Source organism: Anopheles nili, chromosome 3 (genome assembly GCF_943737925.1).
Source record: "Anopheles nili chromosome 3, idAnoNiliSN_F5_01, whole genome shotgun sequence".
NCBI lineage: Eukaryota > Metazoa > Arthropoda > Insecta > Diptera > Culicidae > Anopheles > Anopheles nili.
The window spans coordinates 50255327-50279742 of NC_071292.1; the positions used below are offsets into that span (position 1 = coordinate 50255327).

Below are 24416 nucleotides of genomic sequence, written 5' to 3' on the forward strand. Positions count from 1 at the left end.
GGTCCGCTCGAAGCACGACGACGGACGACTCAATCGAGAAGTGGTAGCGACCACCCAGAACCACCTTCGAAGAGGGGACACAGACACACACACAAGGAGTTGTTATGCCATCGTGCATGCAAAAGATCCCGTGTCGATGGAAGCCCACTTCAGTGGACTGCATTCACACACAAAAAAAAACAAAACCAAACATACCCACAACTTCAAAACTTCCTCCAGCGAGACTTTCGCCTTTGAGAGCACTTTGGAGGGCACGCTGGCCAAGACCCAGACCCCGAGGAGCACCAAAACCGGCCGTCGGAGTGAGACTCTTGAACGATCCTCGAACGGTTCCCGCTCGAAACCAGCGCCATCGAGAATGATAAACAAAGGTTCGATCTAAGAGCCGCTTGAAGGCCCCCCCCCAAAAAAAAACCCCCCACTAAACAGAATAAAGCAGAATCACGATCAACCTCGAAGGAATGGATGGAAAAATTGATCATTCCGTCCACGTGCCATGGTAACGATCACGGTGCCTATGATCCCGCGCACACTAAAACTAAATCGTTCCATTTCGTTTGCCGGTTGGTGCTTGCTGAAGGAAATGCTTGCCGGGGGCAGTAATAGACAAATAACGTGCTGCTTACCTTACGTGGCGCTTCGTCACACGGTCCAAACATTCAACAGGACAGCGAACACATTTACACAATCCTCCTCACACCGATCGACGAAAGATCAACGCACTAAACTGTCAAATGACCAACGCGAGCGAGCGGGCGATCGAAAATGAGCCGATACTGATTTGCGTTTAATTGGCAGGGATCGGTGAGTCCGTTTCCGTCCAGTCCCGCACAGTTTCCGGTCGAAATTAGCGCTCGTTAACGAGCACTTTCGCGGTTGTTTTTTTTTTTTTGCTATCTTTCACCACCGAACCCAGATGGTTGGTAACCGATTTCGGGACCCACCGGAACCGGACGGGGCCGGGATTTACTGTGTCCCAGCGTGGGGGGGGGGGGGGGGAGAGACGAATATGGCGCCGCGTGCGTTTGTTTATTTACCTGCCTGTTCGTCCCGTCTCCGTCGCACGTTTGGCGCATTCGGCGCAACACGCGGCCGGCTTTCTTCTTCGCATTATCGTAGCTGGGCAGGTAAACAGTTGGTCAGTTTGCACAAAGCTTTTCTTTGGTATCACTTAGATAGAACGATTTTTGGGACACGATAACTAAACTACATCGCGAAAAGTGGTTCCCGAACGATGGCACTTGATCACAGACGATACGTTCGCGCACGCACTAGCAAAAAGCAAACTCTCAAATGAACACACTCTCTCTCTCGCTCGGTTTCTCTCCCGTACCCGGAATGTCTCAAACTTGCAGGGTTAGTGCCCGGTGCAAGTTAATGTTAAATTATGATCAAATACCTTCATAAGGCGTATTTTTTTAATGTTAACATTAAATCGATAGTTGGACAATTGGGCAGGATTACTATACCGGTGACAAACGCTTATTTTGACCGAAATAACCGAAAAAGAGCATCGTTCTTTCCAACCAACCCTGCACAGGTACTCACCGTTTACATCCAAGAGTCGACGAGCAACTCATTGGCGTTTCATGTTACCCGAGCCTTGCATTTCCAATCCATTGTCGATTTCGCAGAAGCGGTGTTTAGCGAGGACACATTTTGTTAATTCTTTCGAAGTTCGGTCTCCACGATACGGATGCACACCGCATTGGTATACGAAATAACAATGAACATTGTATTATTGTTTGCTTTTGCTTATTATTTTTGCTTTTCTTTTGACGCTAATTGTTGATTTTGATCATAAATTTTGTCTACCGAATTTCTCCAGCCACTGCTCAATTGATGAGAAACGAATGCTTCAACATTCTTGTCCGAAATCATACCAAATACCCGGCCATTGCCAATTACTGGTTTTTTTTCATGACCCACCTCTGTTCTTTACCAAAACTTTCGAAAAGAAGCTACTACTAGCTAGTATGATTTGTGTTCTCTTCCGTTCTAAATCAATTGATTTATTTCTTTGTTCCTAGAAAATAAATATCATCACAACAGTTCATTTTTTTGCCTTAGTTTGTTTGTTTGACTCGCCTTCCGCTGAAGGGTAGGTTACTTTCGCACAACCGGAAAATCTGCTGACAAAGAAGACAAACACCAACGTGCTCCATCATCTCCCGTGGGTTCTTTATCCATTTTCTTTTGCTTGATTTGTTTCCTCTTTATATTTGGCGAATAATCTAAGCTCATCCTTGATGATTTTGTTTGTTTTTTTGTTTTCTCCTAAAACTCATACTCGTTAAAAAGCATTTCATTCTCCACTCGTTCAAACGCATCTTAACACTATCGATACACTAGTGTCGATAGTTTCTGTTTTCTAGCTGCACTCCCGGAAAAAGTTTGCAGGAAGAACTCATTTCACTAATGTACTACACGCTAAATGAAAGATTTAAACTAAAAGAAACACTGCGAGAAATCGTCTATGATTAAAAAAAAGATACTTAAAAACTTCACAGCACCACCGCCACAAGGAACAGTTCTTTTCTTTTCTTGTTTTTTGAAGTTGCTGTTGGACGCGATGCATTTGACGATGATCATTCGACGCCCTCGGTGCCTTGACCCTCGTATACATACGCACATCCATCAGGAGATACTAGTTTTGGTCACGATTGAACAATTTTTCATCGCCCTTTGACGGAACCCGCCATCTTCTTCGAAACGGCATCGTGGGAAGTAAGGACACTTCCCTCTTCAAAAACTGCTATCCGAATGCTCCTGCTGCTGTTGCGTATGATGCTGGCGTTCTGTGGAAAACTGCTGATGGTACTGGATGGCCATTGAGGACGGGTTTAGGTGCTGGGTTTCACTACCATTGCTAGAGCTAGACGTGCCCGCCATCGGCACTGGCGTCGTCGTTTCCATACAGCTCTTATTTCGATGCCTAACGACTGTGCTGCTGGACGACGACGACGACGTAGATGCCGATGAAACCGACGAGGCATGATGGTTCAGCTTGGATTTGTTCTTCTCCAGATATCTAAAACGTGCATGAAGACGACAAATGAGATGAAACTTGAGGACAACTCACCACGTTTAGAAACCGCCTTACCTTCTTCGAGCCACCGCAAGCAGCTGCTCCTTACGCCGCTGCAGAATCTTCTCCCTCTCTTCCGGACTCTTAGAAAACCGTTCTCCAAGCTGCATGGTGACCGCGGCAGCTGCTGCTGGCTCCTCCATCGTATCATCCCGCAGCAGCGTATCATAGCTACCAAAAATGTTTGTGCCTCGCTCAACCTCATAACCAGCCGGTGCGGACAATGACGATAACGACGATCCGGACGACGAGTTGGGTAACGATCGTGATGATAGCTCACCGGAAAGCTCATCATCCCCGTGATCCCCATCAACACCACTCGCCATCGCACCATCGTACGAAAACGTCCCGGAACCCGCAACACCGTCCCCACCACCGGTCTGCTCATCGTCATTCCCTGTCCCACCCGTTGGCACCTGCAGCCGGCCCTCGAGAATGTTATCGATCGTTACCTCGATCGAGCGCGAGATCTGTAGGTCACCGATCAGCACGGACAGCGGGTAGCGCGGGAACATCTCCTGCACGTGACGTGCCATATTGCGCACCTGCGAGGTGTGGTTGCCAACGGCCGCTGCCGCGATCGGTAGCGTGTCCGACGGGCGCAGCATGTTGTTGATGTGCGTCACCTCGACGGAGAAATTTGGCAACCAGGACACGTACCGCGAGCCATTGAAGTGGAAGAAGTGATTGTTTGCCGTCCGCCCGGGGCCACCACCGACCGCACCGTCCTGATCGTCGATGCGAATGTCATCCGGCAGCAGTGGGCTTCCCCGGGGTCCTCCGTTTTGGTGCACGCTCAACCCCAACCGGCACGTGGGGCAGGATGTGTCCTGTTCCAGCCAGGACTGGAGGCAGGAGCTGAAGTAAAACCCGAAGGAGGGATAAAGAAGGACACAGTTAAGAGAGGTTTTTTGAAGAAAAAAATAACTAAACAACTAGCCCACGGCACATACTTGTGAAACAGATGCGCACAGGGCAACTTCCGGGCGGTTTCCATCTTCTCCCAGCAGATGGCGCAGTTATCGGAATTCTGCTTCAGATCATCGCTCGTCGCCAACGGGTAGCTCTTCTCCATGTGGTTCAACACCCAGAGGTAATTGCGGTGCTTCTTGATCTTCCGCTGGATCTCGTTAAACAGATACCGCAGCTGCATCAGTATCACCAGGCTCGCCATCGACAGGAAGATGTTACTCCACAGCATCATGTGCAGATGGTGAACCAGCTCGACGATCAGAGCGGCAACTTCGAACGTCAGCTCGATGTAATACGCCACTGGGCCACGCTTATCCCACGAGATGGCTGCAAACGCAAGAAGTCACGTGTTAATTGCGCTGATCAAACACACACAAATTCGACACTCTACTTACATTCGTTCGCCATTCCGCCCTGGCGCATGTCGTGCAGGAACATTCCGTACCGTATCAGCACGTGCAGTGTCCTGATTCCCAGAAGGATGCACTGTAAGGAACAAGGAAACAAAAAACAAATTGATAGAGAACAATCATTGCCCAATTTGGTGCAAATTCCGCGCAAGCAAAGAGCCATTTGTGACATTGAATTGTTTGAGACGCGCGCGCGCGCGCCATTCCTCCACACCTTCACTTTCACATTACGCGGGCGGACCTTTTCCATCCCCCCACATGGGGGGGGTGGCAATTTTTATGGCACCGATTACGCGATTACGTTGTTTACGTGCGCCCAGCCAAAGTCGCCATCGTCGTCCAGGGGAGGACCAAAACCCGCGAACCAAACCATAGCCGCGTACAATACGCAATTGCCGGGCGGGCCGAGCGGGTTTATTGTCGCCTATCGGTTTCGATACGTGCCGGGGGAGGGTGGATGAGTGCTGCCGGTGTTGAAGAACTCGGGAAGAAGACATCGCGATGCAGCCTTGCAGGTTGGGTGGGGCCGGGGGTTGGCTTATTGTGTCTTACGCCTAACACATTGAAGGCCACATGCCGGTCAAATGGTGGTGCAAAAAATCCACAAAAAAACACAACACGCTCACAAAAACGTGCACCAGCAACGAGCAAAAGTTGTGCTGCGTGTGTGTGTGTGTGTGTGTGGCGTGAGAAGAATTTTTGTGTTTGCGCTAAAACTACGCCCGGTTCGCGGGTTGCGCGCACACGTGGCCGCTCGCGTGGTGCATCCGGCGACACGTGAGCTTGTTCCGTGGGTGGAAAAGCCGCGTGTTTGGAGGTCGGAAAAGCAGACGCTGACTTTGCACCGTGATTGCCCGCATGTACGGGGTCTAATTGAATAGTAATCGCCCAGGGTGGGTGGGTTTTCATCGATCATTTGCACCCAAAAAGCGTGAATTAGAATCGATTCTAGACCAGCCAGCAGTTTCAATCATCCGGAACATGGCGATTTGAAGGGGTTTGCAATTGTGGAAAGTCGCTAAAAAAACACACACAATAAACGAAGAGCGGAAGTAACTCGCCAACTGTGTCACGCTTCATGGGAGCTGTAAATGTAATAACACTTTTGAAAAGCGATTCAATTCGGGTTTTAGTGAAGAAGGCCCAAATGCCTTCCAACCCGCTTGACGCGCGCGCTTCTTTTATAGAATATCAATTCCCATTCTGCCCGTGGGACGAAACAACCTACAGTTTGGCATTGAATATCAACCTGCATGATCACCAACAACGTGAACTTGCGCCACATTCTACCTAATTCCATATGCAACCGGATGGACCACGGGCAACGAGCAGCTCTGCCACGGCGGGGAGCCGTTTTAGGCTTTAGAAAAAAAAAACAAAAGAAAAACACGTTCCGCTCCATTTGACTCGCGAACTATATACGCGCGGGTAGTCTTTCTTTCTAACCTTTTAGGTCACGACGCTCTAATTACATACTGGAGCACAAGGTGTGCAAAACGTGTGGTGTGCCACCTGCCACAGCTGATATACCAAAGACGGATAATCTTTTTTTTTCGTTTTGCGTCTCTCACGCGCCACGCACGCCGACTGGCTATTTTTAAAGCGTGGCAATGGACCACAAACAGGCCCTTCGCGAGCGTGCATTTGCAAAATGCGATCGGTAGAGTATGTAGTGTTCGCCTTCGATAAAGGTTTCGTTGGTTTGAAGCTACTAAACCGATATACCTACTTCCGTTCATGTCTGCGAGCTCGTGGTAAAGGCAGCTAAAGGTGAGCTGATAAACGTTCTACCTTTAACAGAAACGAACGCGCACAACACCAATCGGCATAAATTAGCGAACAATTTGATGCGTGAGTAATCGAACGAAACCGACTTCAATAACGAAACACACGTGAGGCGGAGCTCGATGGTGACCTGAGTCTTAAATGCAACCTGCAGACGTGGCCACGATGGTCACCAATGTCACCGCGTACATACCAAACGAATCAATTTTATTCGGTTCTGCTTCGATACAAGTGACCAGAATGGTGGAGGTTACAGGGCGTCTACAGACAGGCCTGTACCGCATGTTTTGGGTAGGGTTAGGGATCAATTCGCCTGGCCAGCTTTGACACAATCACAAACAACGGTGTGACACATGCTGCCTTGATGGTAGATGGTAAATTGAATTTATTCCTGTGGACGATTATTTATGTTTTTTTAACGCACTCTCTCTCACTCCCGTCGCCTTTAAAGAACCTTCAATTAAGGTTGCTATTCATCGGTTGTGGTTGCGATTCGATTCAAGGGCCGAAAACGCATTGGTATTTACCATTTTAACGAAGCACAGAGTCCTAATCCCTACCACCCTAGCAAGCTCTCCCCAATGGCTAAGCGCAGGTGGTAAATGTTACGAAAGGTAGCCTGCAGACGTACTGAAACAATGACCACGCGCGGTTGATGAAAGACGATCAACAGAGCACTCAAGATCAAGCATCTTGTATACATAAGTTTGGCACGAAAGGAGAGCAACATCCTCAGGGCCCATTGACTGGTGAGAACTAGAAACTCTAGGTTGGCCTTTGGAATTAATCTGTGCAAAAATTGCACGCGAAATGTAAAACACTTTTAGCAAAAGTGGGCAGGCGCCTTTGCAAAATTGCTGAGTGATTTGTTAGACCTTTTTCGTTTTGTATTCAACCTTATCCGTTCGAAAGCAGACAGACATGTTCCAGACCTATTGTTATCACAGTAGTGATCATCTACAGATATACACTTTGTAGCCTCCCTTCGGTTCTAGAAAAAGAATACACTTGCAACTTTGCAAACACACGAATAATGCAAAAAAAGGGTCACGAGACGTTGAGTCAGACCTCCGCCGTCTGGCACACATTCGACAAGGTGTGAATGCATAATACCTACAGCACAGTTGACGTCCACCGTGTATCCGAGGCATTGTGTCTGAGAAGGTGCGTTAAGTGAAGAAGATGAAAATAAATCTCATCTTCCTCATCGGGCAACACCGCCCCGCCACAGGGTTTCAGGGTGTCTTATTGTTAAAGCGACAACTTCTTCCACAGTGGGTCGGGGTCTTTAAACAGGCGTTAACTTCCGTACGTGCAGAAGGTCCACACAACAAGTCGCAACCCTGAAATGACCGTCTAAAGCTCCAGTAACCCGGTAACCTATCTGTAACCGTCTGACCTGCGCAAGGTCCTTACGCGCGATAACCCCACCTCGAGGTGGACCGCGACAAGACGGTGAGTTTCCTTCAGGTCCAAGGTTCTCTCCCCAGCTGAATGGTGTAATCTCAAGTGTAATTATGGTTCCTCCACACGCTCCATACTCACCTCAGCCGCCATGAAGGCGAACGTGTTGAAGCCACCGAAAAACACCCCGACACCGATCGAGATTATCACCATCAGCCCGGACAGTGTGAGGATCGCGACGAGCAGCGATATCAGCCGGAAGTGCGACCATCCTGGTGTTGTCGGTGAGAAGGACAGCTGGAAAGAAGAGCAAACAATCAATTAGTGAGGGGGGGCCGCCTTTAGTGGATTGCAACCTTTTGTGTCTCTTTGTCTCGAGAGCAGGCAAGCCCCTGGTGGTCGGGAGGCCAACGATCTTCATGGGTGGCTTCACGGATGGACTTGCAAGTACCTCGCCGGGAGTCGCTCCACTACCACGCACTGTAAAGACCTTTCCGAAACTGGTCGCTTCCCCGGCTAACTGGATCGTCCTCTCACTCGGAACCTCAAGTTCAACGTTCGGTTCATGTTCAAGTGCACCGACACAAGGCCAACGACTCCCAGGAAAGCGTGCCCGCCCGGAAAGCGTGCTCCATCGCGCAAGAAATTCTAGCCGCACTGAACGCGAAAGGCCAAAAACCCGCCTTTTGCGGTGCGCGCGAGAGAACATCCCATACTTGGTCGGCCTTTCTGGTGGCGTTCTGGGTGACTGGATTACATTAACGCCTGCCGTTCTACACCGATAGCCTCGGGGTACTGTCTAGATTTACTGAGCAACCTGGGGCGCTTGTTCCATGCCTTTTCCTTCTACGATCGGGTCCGATATTAACCCGTAAGCACAACACAAAAAAAGCCTACACGCGAGTGGCTGCTGTGCAACTGAAAAGCTAACCCCACGGGTGAGTTGGTGCGTTGCAAAACCGGTATGAACGGCGACGTCAAACGGGGCGACGTTCGTAAGAACGCACGAAATCGAATCGCACTCTACCCGGACCAACTAAGGACAATTACGGCGGGTTATATTCGTTCTTGGGTATAGAACGGAAGGCAGCATTTTAATTGAAGCATACCAATGGGGTTCCACACCATCGTTTTAAACGGGCGTAATAAAATCAAAAAGTACATCAACCCGCGTGCAATTAAACTTCCAAGACCAAGGTTACGATCGGGAGAAACTTTCAAAATTCTTCCTCTATCTCAGGCCCAACTTCTGACAACTGTTTTGGTACATCAGATTGGAAAATACCCAACTTCAACACCCGGATAGCTTTCAACAACCTTTCGCTTTCGCTCTGTACTCTTTTAGAAACACGCCTTAAGTCGATTTCCCCTGAGCAAAGCTTATCCACGATCAAAGTCCCCATTCTGACGCGCAATCTCGATGCAAAGTAGCCTCCAACACGGACCCTAAGGTAATCAACCGGCGCCATAGTCTACCTGTGCGACTGTAGCCTCAACCATCGAGAGCCGATGACGATGATGGCAACATGACGTCGTTAGGGCGCACTAGACACACTCTCTAGAACGCGCTAACCTTCCGCCAAGGCTAACCCAACCAAGGAGGAGCCCGGGATGAGAAGCGTGGCAAAGTTGTCGGAGGTACGCGCAATCGACCAGACACTGAGCGGAGTATTGGTTCTAATCGATAAAACGCCTGCAGCACACTCGAGTAGCAGATAAACGGCAGCAACTGCTGCTTACTCAAGGGTACGCCGCCTCCTCGGTGAGCTCGTCAACTGTACTGACCCTGCCACAATGTCAACCGATATATGGGAGGTTATGTCACACAGCGCACTCATTGGGTTTTGTAGTAAAGCGCTTTTTTTTGTTTGTGCAAGTTTGTTATCCAAGTTACAGTTTATCCACAGCCAGATAAACTATAGTTATAGTTTGAATGACAGAACACAAATAACCCAAGACACACGTTATTGCTAGACCATTATGGAGCTTTTTTAAAAAAGAACCTAATCACAAAAAAATCCTGTGCAGGAGTTGATTCTTCAAGTACCCCATTCCAGGTACCATACCACGTGTTGTAGTTCATATCCTGCCAGGTACATCAAATTCAATTAGTCAAAAATAACCCTTTTTGTAAGCAGCGTAAGCGTGCCACTCAAATGCATTGGACACTGCTTAAAAGGGTGGTTTTGCGTGAAGTATACATCACGCGCCAGCTGAAGCCATTTGTCAAAACCGCCTTGGAACAGCCAGACAGCAACGGCATGTGTTACGTTCATCACACCCACACGGTGTGTAATTGATACCGACAGCACAGCTGCATCTAACAGACAATTCCTCACTAAATCCCGTGATTAACTTGGTATGCTCAACCTCCTATCGGCTCCTAATTAAAGTTTTCCCTCCCTAGCTAGGCTGGGGAGGGCGGGGGGGGGGGAGGGGATTTTTCTCCACACCCCCCATTCTGTTCCTGCTTTATTAGGGTAAAGATATAAAAGTGAACCTCAAACACCGACGCATTGTTTTAAACCCCGTAGGCAAAGGCCAAGGCGGCACACAGCACGACGGAATGGGGGCTTGTGAGCTATTGTATGCTAATGTCGTCTGTTTGCTGGAGGGCCACACAGTTCTACACCGATTCATCGTCATCACATTGAGTGCTTAGTGCAATGTGGTCGTTTTCAAACACTTACACAAAACCCCATGATTGCCATACAAAAAAAAACGGACGTCCAAAACAATCATCTCGTGTTTTTTTTTGCTTGCTATTTACTTTACATTCCTCTAATCTCCCGTTTTCATGCCATTTATTGCAAAAGGAAAGCGCGACAGCTTAACGACCGTGCTGCGGTGTGTCCTGTGACTTTCTTGTGGGGCCCCATCTTCGTGCTCACTTCATTTGAGCGTCGGCAGGAAAGTGAAAGTGAAATCCTCCTCCTTCACTCTGTTTTTTTTTTGTTGTGCTTTTGATGTGCTAGCGAGCACGCGGAACACGGGATTACGCAAATGAAAGTAAAAAATGGATATGAATATCGCAGCGCGCAAGTGTAACACGACAAAAACGCCAACGTATGTATGACCGAACGGATGGTAAAATCCCAAGCACTGTGCTCACGCAGGAGCAACAAGAGTCAGACGTGCGCAGTATTTCATCTCCGATCAACTTCGATCGCGATCACACTCGGTGAGACGATTACCTAACGCTAATAATTGGGCCCTACACTCGCAGTGAAAGTACACCCAGATCCTTCCAGAGACTAGGCAACGTCAAGTACTCGACCTCACTTTACGCGCGCACTTTCTTCGTACAAACGAGGTTAGGACCGCAGACTGGATGGTGTGTGACGGTCTCCTCGAAACAGTCGATTACTGTGAGCTGCTGGAAAGCTGCTGCTGTTGCTACTGCTGTTGTGCCCTGTTTGATAGGTTACTGACCGTTACCTAACGTGCAATAGATTTACACCCTTTGCCAAGTCGCTAAGTGTAGCCCTCGCTTTCTAAACACTTAAACTCGGTGTGCTTATGATTCGCGCATGTAGTGAAACCGCATCACGCAGGTGTCTATGCGAACAAAAAAAAGGATACTTTAAAAAGATTACTGTCTGTTTTGTGCAAACGATACAGTCCTTTAGCTTTTTAAGGAGGCAATAACAATTTCCTTTTAACACCGACATTACACAGAGCATAGCGGCAGCAAATAAATAAATCCAGTATTTGATGCTCTCGGATATCGCAGTTGAACAAGGTCAGCCCAAAGCGGAAAAAGACTACAGATACGCGATTCATTTGGAGTAAATATTGAACTAACGGGCAACAGTTTGAGCTACTCGTCGGTTGAGACTCGTCACCCTCTACAGGAACAACTGCCCGTGTTTGTGGTGATTAATGCTAACGTAAAGCGCGTCATTCGAAGCACGCCATTAACGTATTACGCGGTGGATAGAATACTTACATACTCGAACCGATCTTTGCTGAGCTGCGACAGCAGGTGTAGGAATCCGAGGGCCGAGAACCATGACACCCACAGTATGACCTGGAGGAGGTACGGAGATATCAACGGAAAACGAATACGCAATTAGGAAGCGGCTGAGTAAGCTCCACTTGAGCCACACAAATGGGTTCAAATGTCACGAACGAAAGGGCGCAACACCCTTGTGGATCGTCTGACAAGTGGCGTTCAATCGCTCATTTGCCATTCACTTACCTCGTACAGATACTGCACGTTGACGACACCAAAGACGAAGATGAACTTGTAGAAGATGAAGTTCCAAAATTTGTCCTTCATGTGCTGCAATAAATGAAAGGGAAGAAATACAGAAATATAGAAGCGAAAGCAGTCTTCGGGAAGCTTCTAGAAACATAACCTACTGCCATCGTAACTCCCACAAAACATTGCGCCTTGCGAACGACTCTCGTTTTTGTCAATTGTCTAAAAGCTAAAGCAAACTTTCCATTCCAATAAAGTAACAAAAAAAACCATTCGTCATTCGACAACAAAAACAAACCTGTGCCCGGAAGAGAAAAAAAGCAAATCATTTTCGCGATCATACTCGAACAACTTTGCCCGTGGATGAGTCACACACTCGTTCGCGCCAGGTCTATTAAATTTAACTACACTGTTCGGTACTTTGGAGGTGTAAAAAACAGTAAACGATAACAAGACAAAAAAAAACAATTCAGCACGCAATTGTAGCTCGGATATTTAATCAGTGATCGATAGCTTTGACTTGTTCACTTCGTCAGCTAGTATTTGTATGGAACTTTTGTTCAAAATTGTATGTTATTTTACACTCATAACTCATTTGGAACCAACTTCGCTTACTTCGCCACATTGTAGCTTAAAGGCTCACCACGCTATTTTACCGCAAAAAAACTCTTAGCACATGTTAAGATATGGTTTTCAGCGAGCCTTCTTGCTGTCAATCGATCATCGATCGCCCTACGAGCAACTTCAAGCCCACAAACACGCCCAAAGTTCGTTGACGGCGGCAGTTACCAGGCGTCGGTGGGTCTACCGCAAGGTCACCGGCGAAGAATGTTCACCTTTTGGCGAAGTGGCCAAACCCCCTTTTTTTTTTGCTCCTCACCCTCACTTTTCTAAGGCACCCCACCACCCCACCCAAGGCGCCAAGAATTGAATTGAGGCAAGAAGCAAAAAAAAAGCGTTACTCTCGTGTTAATTTTAAATCAACCAAACCACCGCGAGATTGCATTATCCTTCGTCGGTGGTTTGGTACGCGCTCGCAGCTCGAACCCCTCTGTTGGTTCGATTATCTAGGCTAATGGTAGGTCTCGAAGCCATCCACTCGCCGGTTCACAAGCCGCAGATAGCAGATTATGCTGTGGGCCTGCGCTTGAAACCGAACAAGAGAAGCGGATCGAGTTGACGTCGAATACTGGGCATGGTTTTAACTCTACTGCTCCTTCGCGGCAACCGGCGGCTCCGGGTGAGGTTGCCGGCTTGAATCATAATTCGCAATAATTACGCTCTGCACACCGAAGGACACGGGCAAACATCCTGCCACAGGGTATCTCTCTATCGCTCACACGCTCTCACCTTTATCCACACAAGAACTTACCTGCTGTTCAGATATCCGCAGCTCACCGAAGACGAACTTCTGTATCGATTTACCGAGCAGTATCAGGCAACAGTACGCCGTGTTGATTAACGTCTGCTCGCACGTACAGCATAATTCCAGTCGATGAAGCGTGAAAAAAAAAACACAGAAAGCAAAGACAAGATTAGAACGATTAGCTACAGCAACAAACGGGGCCGGAAACTGTGGCCCACACGAAACGCGATGGCGTGCACAGAAAGAAAGTGAAAGCTGTGCGAAAGTTGGGAATCTGTTTCCCTAGGCACCCCCAAAAAAAGGGGAAAAAAATACTCTCCCCACACCCAACCATTGTGATCTTTTCGCCGCCCCTTGGCGCGCTCTACAACCCTTGCTTGTCCCGCTTTCCTGTGAAAGCAATCGTACGGAAAGGCCAAATATGGTTCGCCTTTCACCGGCGAAAACTCAACCCGGGAACGTGGACACATCCAGGGGAGGGGGGAGAGAAGGTAGGGGTGAAAGAAAAGCCCCCACCCAAAAAGGGCTGCAGTGAAGCAACACGATGAGGAGAGCAAAAAGAAAAAGGTTAAAGCTAGAACACGTTCGTTTGGTAATTGAACAGAGCTGCCTCTCATCAGAACACCGACGGTTAGCGAGTGTGAAATTAAATCCATCCCACCTTTACCCCCCGTGGCTTACCGAATATGCCCCCCCCCCCCCTTCTACTCTCCCTGGATCATCACGTAACGCACGAAAAAAACTACAAAAAAATAAATACATCATTTTGCCGGTTGCGTAAGCCGGCTGCTTCTCCCATTCGAGGTTCGATGGCGTCGATGAACTTGGAATGGGATGGGACGACCGGTTGTTGCACGAAACGGGATAATTTAATACACTCATCTCCCCCCCAAAAAAAAAGCGCTCGTCTCGAATATGCTAACGGATTCGCGATTCGGAGCGAAAGCACACAAACCGGGTTTTATTGTGCAGCAGGTTATCTTCCGCCTTGGTGCAGCGCGCATTTGGTTTCGTATTATTTTGCAGAAATTTTCTCCGTTTTGAGAAAATTTCCCACAAGTTGTTTTCTATTGGTTGCTTTTGCATCACCAAAAACAGGGCTACAAAATCGTGATTTTTTTATTAATAGCAATTTATATGTCCTACAGCGCGTGCCCACACATTAAGGATAATCACTATGTGACCTAATAAAGCGAACTGATACCAAAAAAAGCCTTAAAAAAGGCAATATAGCAAACCTCTATCCCGTTACGCTCGACTGCGCCCACTCACTGTGGATAGTAAAGGTGCAGAAAGGTGTTCAATGAGCAGAAGAAAATTCGCACAATTTCCTCTTCAAACACATGTAGCCCATAAATTGCGCCCGCAGGAAAGGTTTTCACCAGAAACACGTGATAAACCTATTCCGGCCTTTTTTTTTCTCGCATCACACGCGTCATTTAGCGGATCGTTTCTGAGAAGCAATAACGTGGTTACTCTTTATTATTTCATACGAATAACAAAGAAAACCCGCTAAGCTAATGCACTATCTCACATAGCGCCCAGAATTGGGCTTTTTGAGCAGGAGCATGTGTTTGCATTATAATCGTAAACGGGGTTGGAAGCAAAAGCGACGAGCTGCAATTGCTTTGGGATGCGATTAGCAACGAGAAAAACCTCGGAAAAGCCCCGTCAACGAAGAGAAAAACATGCATAAAACATTCACCACCGGCCACAGGACGATCTGGCCTCCGGTTTTGCTCCAAAAATCACTAAAACCAGGCCCCCCACATGGTGAATGGTTCGCCAACTGCTGCGTTGCGAACGAGTTAAACCTTGGGAGCTTTCGGTGGTCGCGGAATTTCGCGCCAGTTCCAACAACGCAACCAGGGCTGAAGCGTGAACCGGTGAACTTGACAGTGAAAATTTGTTACCTCGTCGGCAGAAGAAACTGCAGAGAAATGAACCAAAGATGGATCGATCGTCAGCGCACGTCAGTCGACATCTTGTGAAGCTCCAAGCAGGAAGTACTACTCTGGGGTGATCCATTTGAGGGAAAACTATTCATTCCTGATCCCCCACTGGTGGAAAAGCCTGACACATCACCCACAAAGGAGACAATCCAGCCAAAACGCCCGGACCCGACCTTACTTTCGAAAGTACATCTACAGGAAGGACTTCTTTGGCATGTGTTGTTCCCTCTCCTTATCTCGCTCTCTGCGGTTCTGACAGTCAAAAAGAACCTTTCAAGCAGAAACCAACAAACCAACGGATCGAGTTCTGACAGTACCACCGCAAATATATAGATATATAAAAGTTTGTCTGGTTCTCTTCTCCAAAAGTGCCAGTTCCCCCTGCTTCGTCAAGGTCACGCTTCGCCCCGGCTAAAGCTACTTCACGCGGCTTCTTTTCGTTTTCCTTCTGCCGCCACAGTTTGACAACGGTGAACAAAACGAAAGGAACAACGGCAGACAACGGCAGAAAAAACAAACGCAGCAACTCGTTTAACTCGGTGGATTGCGGAAATCGGATTCCACCATATACCGGGGAACCAACACGTTGGGGTCCTCTCTTGTGTGCCAAAGTTAAACAAACCCACCCAGTGACGTGAGGACTCATTCTTCACCGTCCTGTCAGTGAAATCTCCTTTATCTGTTTATCTATCTCTCTATCTCTCTCTCTCTCTCTTCGTGTGTCAAACAAAGCATGAACGTTTAAATGCCCCTAATTCAGTGCTCCAACATTCAGCTCCATTAACGTCCTGGCTGTTGGGACCTCCTCTATCGCTCTTTCACTCTCTCACCTCCCCCCCACCCCTCTCCCACTTCTCACCCACCCCCCATATAAACCCCTCAAAAGGACCCCTGCCTACTTACCCAAATGCAGAACGGTTCCGAGGCCATAAAGGACACCGTATCCTTCAGGTACGCAACGACCGTGCGCGTGTCGTTACCCACCACCGTCTCCTCCCACCCATCATCCGGATCTTCCTCCTCTTCCTCCTCCTTCTCCTGCACTCCCTCCCGGGGTTCCTCATCCGCACCGCGCAGCATCTGCCGCAGATCGGACAAATCGGCCGCGGCCAGTATCTTCTCCTCGAGCGTGTCGATCTCCTTCACCGACAGCAAGGATCCACCGGCGACGGTTGGTGGTGTGCCACCCGCACCCACCACCTCCAGCTTCCCACCGGCACCCTCAACCGCACCCTCAAGGACACCGGGGCCCGGGGACGCACCGGAACCGCCCACCACCGTCGTCACTGTTGTCCCCGGCGATGGGACCGCCGGTGTCGTTGTGTTTGTGTGCTGCCGCCAGTTAGGATCGCTGGTTACGATGAGCGCGTAGTAGAGGCACACGGACATCAGCAACACGGTGACGCTTGTGTAGACGCGCACCGACGGTAGCGGAAGGGAGCCATTTAATGCGACCGGCATTCTACTGCCGTTGTGTGGGTGTGTGTGGGTGCGCCTGTTCGTCCTCCGGCGCCAGCTAATTACCGGACAATGGTTGCACTTTGTTGCTGCTCACGTGCGCTGCCGTCCATTCACTGAAATGTTTGCTGGTCCTTTTTTCCCCTTTTTTCTCAATCAAACGGCTCCGTCCAATGCTGAAAAGAACGAAACGAAAAGCTGTCTTTTAGTAGGTTTAGGTGTTGGGGTCGATTTTTTGTTTTGGGGGGAGAAATTTCGGGAACGGAAAGGAACCGCATCCTTTTGATGGTGTGATCTTTTCCCCGTCTTTTCCGTCGACGATCGACGGCGCCTGAAGGGATTAACAACCGCTGGCGGTAAATGGGGTGCATTAGAAATCCGAGAGCATCGTCTGGTGATTGACAAATCGTTGTCCATCTCGGCCGAACAAGGCCGCGGCCGGAATGCTCACAGGATGACCTCTGAGGAATCGCCTTTGAGGCGAGAAAAAAAAAGAGCAACCGGTTTCGAGGCTTCGTAAAGCCCGCAGCATCCGAACAAACGCGCACGAGCGAGAGAGAGAGAGAGAGAGAGGGTGGTGTGGTTTGTTTAAACAATTTGTCAAAATGTCACCTTTTTTGTTTCTTTTTTCTTCTTTAAAGCTAGACGAAGACGTGGGCAGAAGAATTTTACCGTTCTCGAAGGAGTCGGGTCTTCAACGGGCAGGCAGACGGGCTTTATGAATATTGATTTACGAAACGTAACTCCACCGGGTGATAAGTCCTTCCTCCCTCTCCTAAAACCTGTCTCTTTTGAGGCACCCAACTGGGGGGGGGGGGGTGGCTTTATCTCGCTGTTTTTCAGCTGAAACTGATGTGGTGGGGGGTTTTTTTTGCAATAACAACAAACACACCTAAAACAGACGGAAGGGCACAACCGGGCTAGGCGACGAATGGGGCAAAAAAACACCCCCTTTGGGGTGGGATTTTGAGGCCCAACAATAAAAAACAAAAGACGACCAAACCCACCCTGAAGGTCTTGGTCAGTATGGTGAAGTGTTAGCAAGGAAGGAGTTAAGCGCCCTCCTGTAAACTCCTCCCCCGAAAAAGCGCTGCTAACCCACTTTTTGGTAAGGTTTTGTTTTTTTTTTTTGACCACGACCTTCCCAACCATGAAGTTATTTCGCCTTCTCCCTTTTTAGCGGCCTTGACTGGAGGGTGGGAGAGAGGGGATAGGAGTTACTGGCATATCTCTTATCGCCCTCCCCCATCGACTAATCGACCAAGTAGCTTGCTCCCTACAACGCCACCTATCAGCATCCTGTTGGTTGTTTCTTTTAACACCCTTCTCACGAGCTAAAGCCCACGTTCAGGTGGAAAAGATAACGAAATAAATTGATTTTCACGCCACGAGCACGCCACAAGCAGAAGCGAGAAAAAAGCGAAAAAAAGTAGAAACAAAAGTGTACCAAAATTACCGCTTTGGGACAGGCGTTCAATAATCGGCGGCCCCAAACCAATTTACCCGCCCAGCTGAAGGAACGGCACGGCAGCGCTGAATGATTCCGAGGGTGAAATCATTAGCCTTAATTGGGGGGCGAAATGAAGGTGCCAACGAAGAAAAAAAACGCGAACAAGAGCACACACCACCGGAGGTACAATAAATCGTAAATGTGCTAATCAAACTCCTGCAGGTTTTACAAATAGAGAGAAACAAAAAAAAACATGAAATTATCAAGCCCCATCTGAATGTGCACGTGGGCCAGTAAATGAGACCATCCAAACACACACACACACACACACATATATATATATATATACACACCCGCACAAAAACCTCCACCCCATTTACAACCAGGCCCGGCCATTCCGTTCCCGATTTGTGGGGTTTCGTCGATTACAAAGTAAATATTTTCCTACGACGAAAAACACAACGTGCGCCCGGCTGTTTACTACGCCCAGCTGCCACCCACCCACCACCCCATTACTACGCCTTTAGAGGGGGTGGATGGGTGTCGTAAACGCCCTTAGGAAACCCTAACTGCTCGAAATGCTCGAGCGCGTATTTGTTTACACACACACACGGGGACACCTTCCCGAGTCGAGAGAAAATGCGCACATTTCAATGTTACCTCCTCCCTCCTTCATATCGATTCCGATCGGATCGTGGTGTTGTCCAATACACACATGACACAGGCCATCATTTCCCGCGCAGTTCCTTGATTCTGGCACGTGCTAATTGTTCTGGAATGCGCCTCGGGCGGTTTTTGGGGCGTGAAAGTTGCACTTTAGCCGAGAGCTCTGTGCGAATTTCGAGCCATCTCAAGCTTAAAACGAGGATCAATTGGAAGGAGTTTTTTACCACCCTGCTTCAGGAGGTTCTTTTACCTGTGGTAGGTGACGAACGCAAATCGGGGTCGTAAAAACAATTCAATTGCGTCGTTACAACACAACACGTCAAGCGTGTGGGATGAGAAGTCGCCGCCATTTGTGCGACACACATCGTCGAAGGGAAAAATCACGAAAAAAAAGGACGCGAGCAAATTTTGTCCCCATTTTCCTTCAACCCCACAGGGAGCGTTGGGTGGGTGGCTGATGGTTGCACCGCGCGAGAGAGAGAGATAGAAAAGGTGGAAAGAAATTTGACCGAAAACAAGTTCAACCAACCCATCGACCATCGCAAATGGTAGCTAGAGCTTGCGGCTAAATTTAGCCCCCATCTGTTCGTGACCGGCTGTGGTTCGAGACCTCGTACAATTCGTTTCTGTTTTCTTTATTTTACCTTTCCTCGGGATTTTTTATTTTCGTCAAACCGACGTCAAACAAAAAGAAAGCGTTGTCCCAGGCGCAATGAGAGCTCGTGTGAGGAAACTGGCCGTTTGAAAACCGAACCAACTTGCACAAAAGAAAAGCCCACCGTTTGGCAGCAAATAGCATCCCAAAACCCCCACCATTTTTCCACTGCGGCAAAGCCGGCCGCACCACACACTTTTCCGCAAAACATATTCACATGCCCGCATGGCTCCCGGCAGCTTCGAAGCCTGCAGCTCAAAGTGAAGGTCAGGTTCAGTGACTCGTGACTCGTGGGGTGGTGTTGGGGGGGCAAAAACAAACTACACAAAATTGTGACATAATTATGAGCCGCACAAAACATGAGTGTACATTTTCCGCCACTTTTCAGGTGTTTGCTTACTTACAAAAGAGTGAGGAAACAATTCCGAGACATCACGCATCCCTGCAGCTAAAGTGTCCTTTGAAAACACACAATGCACCTGGGTATCGCACCGTGACGATCGTTCGACTCTCGGAAAACGACGAGTGTGTGTGTGGGGGGGGGGCAACCTTTCCCTACATTTCGTCAAAAACACACTGATGACCCCAAAATGATGACGACACAAATGGAACCATCCAGCAGTAATTGCTAACCCAAAAAAAAGCCACCAACAATAACTCCACCCCGTGAGGTAAAAATCAATTTCGCAATTGGCAAACACATACACACACGCACAAACACATCGCTCTTTCTCTTTCTCTGCATCACGTAACAACATCCGTCCAGGCACCGGGAAAACGGTGGCTCGCTTTCTTCGGGAGGGGAAAAAAACCACGCAGCAAAAAGGGCAGATAATTGTGTGCCCCCACGCGGGCTCCAAACAAGCCCACACACACAACCGGTTTTTGTTGGGCCCGGGTACTTGGCATTTCATGCACGCGGTTGTGTAACGGTTTCTCGAGCCCACTTTTTGAGGCGACCGGCGAGAAAGAGCGAAATCTTTGTGCATTGGGTGATGATGATGCACCGAGACACACGCACACACCCGGCAGAGAGATTTATTCTAATGCATCATGCAAATGGAAAGTGGACACATACATGTCGGCATGTACCGGTGGCAGCCTCCCAAAAGATAGCCTATCCGAGATAAGGCAAAAACGAAGGCCGTTGTTCCCGTGTGCGTGTGTTGTCGACGTCTAACCCAACCCCTCCTCCACCACCCCTTCCGGCAGCTTACAAGAGACTAGGGCGAGAGACCGATTGTAAACAATTCGCTCCTTATCGCACCGATAACGCGGTCGTTTTGTTGCGCATAAAAAAAGCACACGGTCACGTATGGGTCCCGGTGCAGAGTTTGCCTACTTTTTGCCTACGTCATTCCAGTGTAGAGACACCGATAAGAGGAACTAAATTTAAACGCGTCAAGGCTCAACGCGGAACAGGTGCATTGCCACCACCGTGCCGACACGGTTCCGCGCTCAATTGTTCCAGAAGGCTCGCGCGGGACTTCAAACCAAAACGTGCCACAATTGATTGTTGTGCAATTGCGACGTTCCTTTACCGGGGGGGGGGACGTTTGCGAGAAAAAGATTAAGCTTGGCCACGCACGAAGACCTTCTCTTCCTTGATGTACGCAGCTCGAACAATAACATTCTGCGTTGCAGCAACATTGCAAAGGGGAGAGAGCTTAAACGGACTTCAACCCCATTCAGGAAGGGGCCACACTATCAACAGTGCCAGTCAGGAGACTGTTCGAGATTAGGGGTTTGTTTATACTTCCACCTTACACGATCGAGCGCGTTGTTCATCGATTAGGTGACACAGATCGTTCGTTGAACGCGAAAAACATCGATCAGGCAACGGAGTTTTCTTTGCATTTTCACGACTTTCTCACGCCCTACTCGCCCCTGCTGCACTTACCTATCCGTCACGGAAATGTCACGGAGCGAAATCAAAACAAAAACCACAACAACAGCCGACGACGAAAATTTCACTCAACCGGTCGTTTCCACTTTTGCCGGATGCTTTCTGTTGGTGACGAATAACCTAGTTTTCGGGGATCAACTACACACGCAAAATACACGGCGCGCCCACTTTCTCACTTCTCACCCGGGCATAGAAGCGAAGGGAATGAACGAGTAATCGAAAAAAAAGGCCGATACTCGATCACAAAAAACCCCGTTCGATGCGGTAACGCGAAAATAAATGTTTTTTACGCGATTTCCTTCACCGCCGTGTGTGTGTGTGTGTCGTGCTCCGGCGCGCGAGTTCCCGTTTGACAGTTAGTTCCACTCTTCCCACGCGCTCTGGTTCTTTTTTGCCCACTGTCACTGATTTATCCCCCCACCCCGGTAGGCTTCGATGCGCTGTGCGTTTCGCGCTCTCTTTCACACTCGCTCGCACACGCTCTCTTGCTCTCGCTCCGTCGTTCAACTCATTAGCGACGGTGGACAGATTTATCTTCGCTTCGTTTTACTTTTTTGGCACATGGCCTGCTGTGCTTCGCATGAACTGTTTTTTTTCTTGCTTACCGCTTGCTTGACTTACTGCAGCCAAAAGGGCTTTTCTTTCGCTCTCTCCCTCTCTCTCTTCACTGTGTCGAAAACGGTTTGTCACCCGGTACGCGCGATGGGTCGTCTTTTTATTCTGATGATATTATTACCAAACTTTCACTGCACTGCGCACCACACGAGAGGTGACGGAATGATTGCATCAATTTTGAGCCACCGGACCGGTCGAATTAAGCAACAAATTGCACAGGAAGCTGCAACGGAGAAAGGTAACCCAGCACGTCACTTCACTTTTCATTTCACTTCACATTTCTCGCTCGATCTCTCTCTCTCACTCACTCGCCCTCGGTCTAGCACACCGTCGAGAAAACGCTGAAATGGGCAGCTTTGTGATCTTGGAGAACCACAACCTTTTGCTGCCGGGCAACCAATCTTGTTTCCCCCCTTCTTGAAGCTATTCATTATTGATATAGCAGGCTATGGGGCCTTTAACTTTGAGGTTTTGAAACAAACAAATCGATATCCAAACACACCTGCGAGCTGGTGAATTAGGGTGCAAGCGAGAAATAGAACCTGCTTGCACAACTGGGAGAGAAAGATTCACCATTGGGCCAGAAATAGAACCTGAAAAGCAGAACGATGCAGACTCCCACAAGGTGCTGGGATTCGACCCAGCGCTTATCAATCAACCGGGTGGAGCATATTTCTCCACCCACACACAGGGGGGACCAGCAAAGAAAAAAACGCCTCGCTACTAATGGAGCTGAGGCATGCACCACCTACATAATACGGATGGAACAATCCGTATAGATCGTACACTGCGTGTACACCCATGGGAGCACTAATAGCTAGACAGTAGCTTTTAATCTCACATCGACGACGGGAGCGTGATTGCGTTGCATGTTTGTTTGATGGCAATAAAAATAAAGATCATCTGATGCTCGCAGCCTCTTTCTCTCTCTCTCTCTCTCTCTTTCTCACTTAAGCTCACCGTGTTCTATCTCGAATTGCACGCACCACAGCCGTTCACTTCCGGCTGCAAGATTATCGCCCAGAGAAGCAAAATTACCTGTGCAAATATTAGCACCCTCGTTCGACGGACTGATACACCAAGCAAGCCTTTGTACCGTACGCACTAGACGCAGCTCGCTCCGCAGAAACAATCACAATGCATGCCCGAACGCGAACTGAGCTGCTGCGGTTCGCGCACACAGCAACGAACGTTTCTTCTTCTCCTTTTTTTTCTTTTCTTCGTCTACTTGATGGCACCACGGCACAATTGATCACAGCATGGTTTTAACGACGACTGCTTCTTCTACGCGTGTTTCGCACAAAAGCACGAGAGCTTGCGAATTGCTAAGAGTTACGATTAAGTTTTATAATAAAATACTTGCGTAAATTTCGCACTTTGAGAAATACCGACCGAATCCATCGCGCGCACTAACACACTATGAGACAAAACGTCAAATTTGACAATGCCAATGTTTTTGAACACTGCCGTTTTGCAATTCGTAGCCATTATAATCTAGGTGAATTATTGTTATACTTCCAAAAATATGGAAAAATAATGACAAAAACTACCATAAACATGCCAGACGGGTTTAAGATGATAAACTTGAGGAATAAAAACGGGCATGTTAACAATTTTCTTAACGTCGGTTAGTCATCGCTTAGCACGTGATGTTTGACATTTATACCTTTCGTTATAAGAACGTCGTGGGTTACCCCTGCATATTAAATTCAAATCTTTTCGGTGGAATTAAATCATTCGAATTTTATAATATATATCCAACCGCACGTCTAATTGCGCTAAAATCATTGAACAAACTAATAAAGAAGATCGCGTCATCATTTCTTTGAGATAAATGAAATTGTATACACCAGTTTTGATTCGAATGCATTTCTTTCTCATACACATGAATGCATCACCCATGCATGCACCAACGATTTGTTCCTTCTCCTAGTACTCGAATCGAATAAGGTATGTTTTGCTTGTTGCTGGTAATACCATTACATATAATAGTTGTATAATATTGTTCTCTTTCGCCATCCATAACCACACCTCGTTTGAAACTACACTTCTCCCACCTCGCCTCGCTCTGTTATAATAAACTGTTCCATTTTAGTTTTACTTTTCTGTTCCATTTTGAAAATCATCACATGTTTTGCTTGCCATTCTGATTCCACCGCCGCAGTCTGCCATTGTTTCGTCTTCATTGCGCCGTTGCGGACTGTCCGGAGGGAATTTTTGTCGACCTCCTCCACTTGTATATGTTAAGAAACGTTCACATTATAAAACATCTTGCTGCACTTGGCTTTCGCTTTCTTTCTTTAACTAAAGACATTCTCTCCCCCCATCACATCCATCTACCTATTCAACTCTCTTTCAGCTAGCTACACGTGTGGTGTGATGCTGGTTTGCGTTAAAATTCGCAAATCTGCGATTGCACTTGGAAAATTCAAAAACTCAACAAACTTATTCCGTCACATACACGCGACAACAAACAACCCCCGTC

At 48.2% G+C, this 24416-nt stretch overlaps 1 protein-coding gene across 1 annotated transcript; it reads right to left on the minus strand.

Moving 5' to 3' along the window:
• Nucleotides 1-1977: 1977 nt before the first annotated feature.
• On the minus strand, nt 1978-23169 carry LOC128722893 (E3 ubiquitin-protein ligase AMFR-like). The gene is made up of 10 exons (XM_053816579.1): nt 22970-23169; nt 16085-16815; nt 13236-13328; nt 11861-11944; nt 11609-11689; nt 7801-7956; nt 4456-4546; nt 4042-4387; nt 3104-3946; nt 1978-3031 (listed from the first exon to the last, which is right to left on the minus strand). Exons 2-10 carry the CDS (start codon nt 16640-16642, stop codon nt 2746-2748), a joined length of 2538 nt encoding a protein of 845 aa, XP_053672554.1. The 5' UTR covers nt 16643-16815; nt 22970-23169; the 3' UTR covers nt 1978-2745.
• Nucleotides 23170-24416: the final 1247 nt, after the last annotated feature.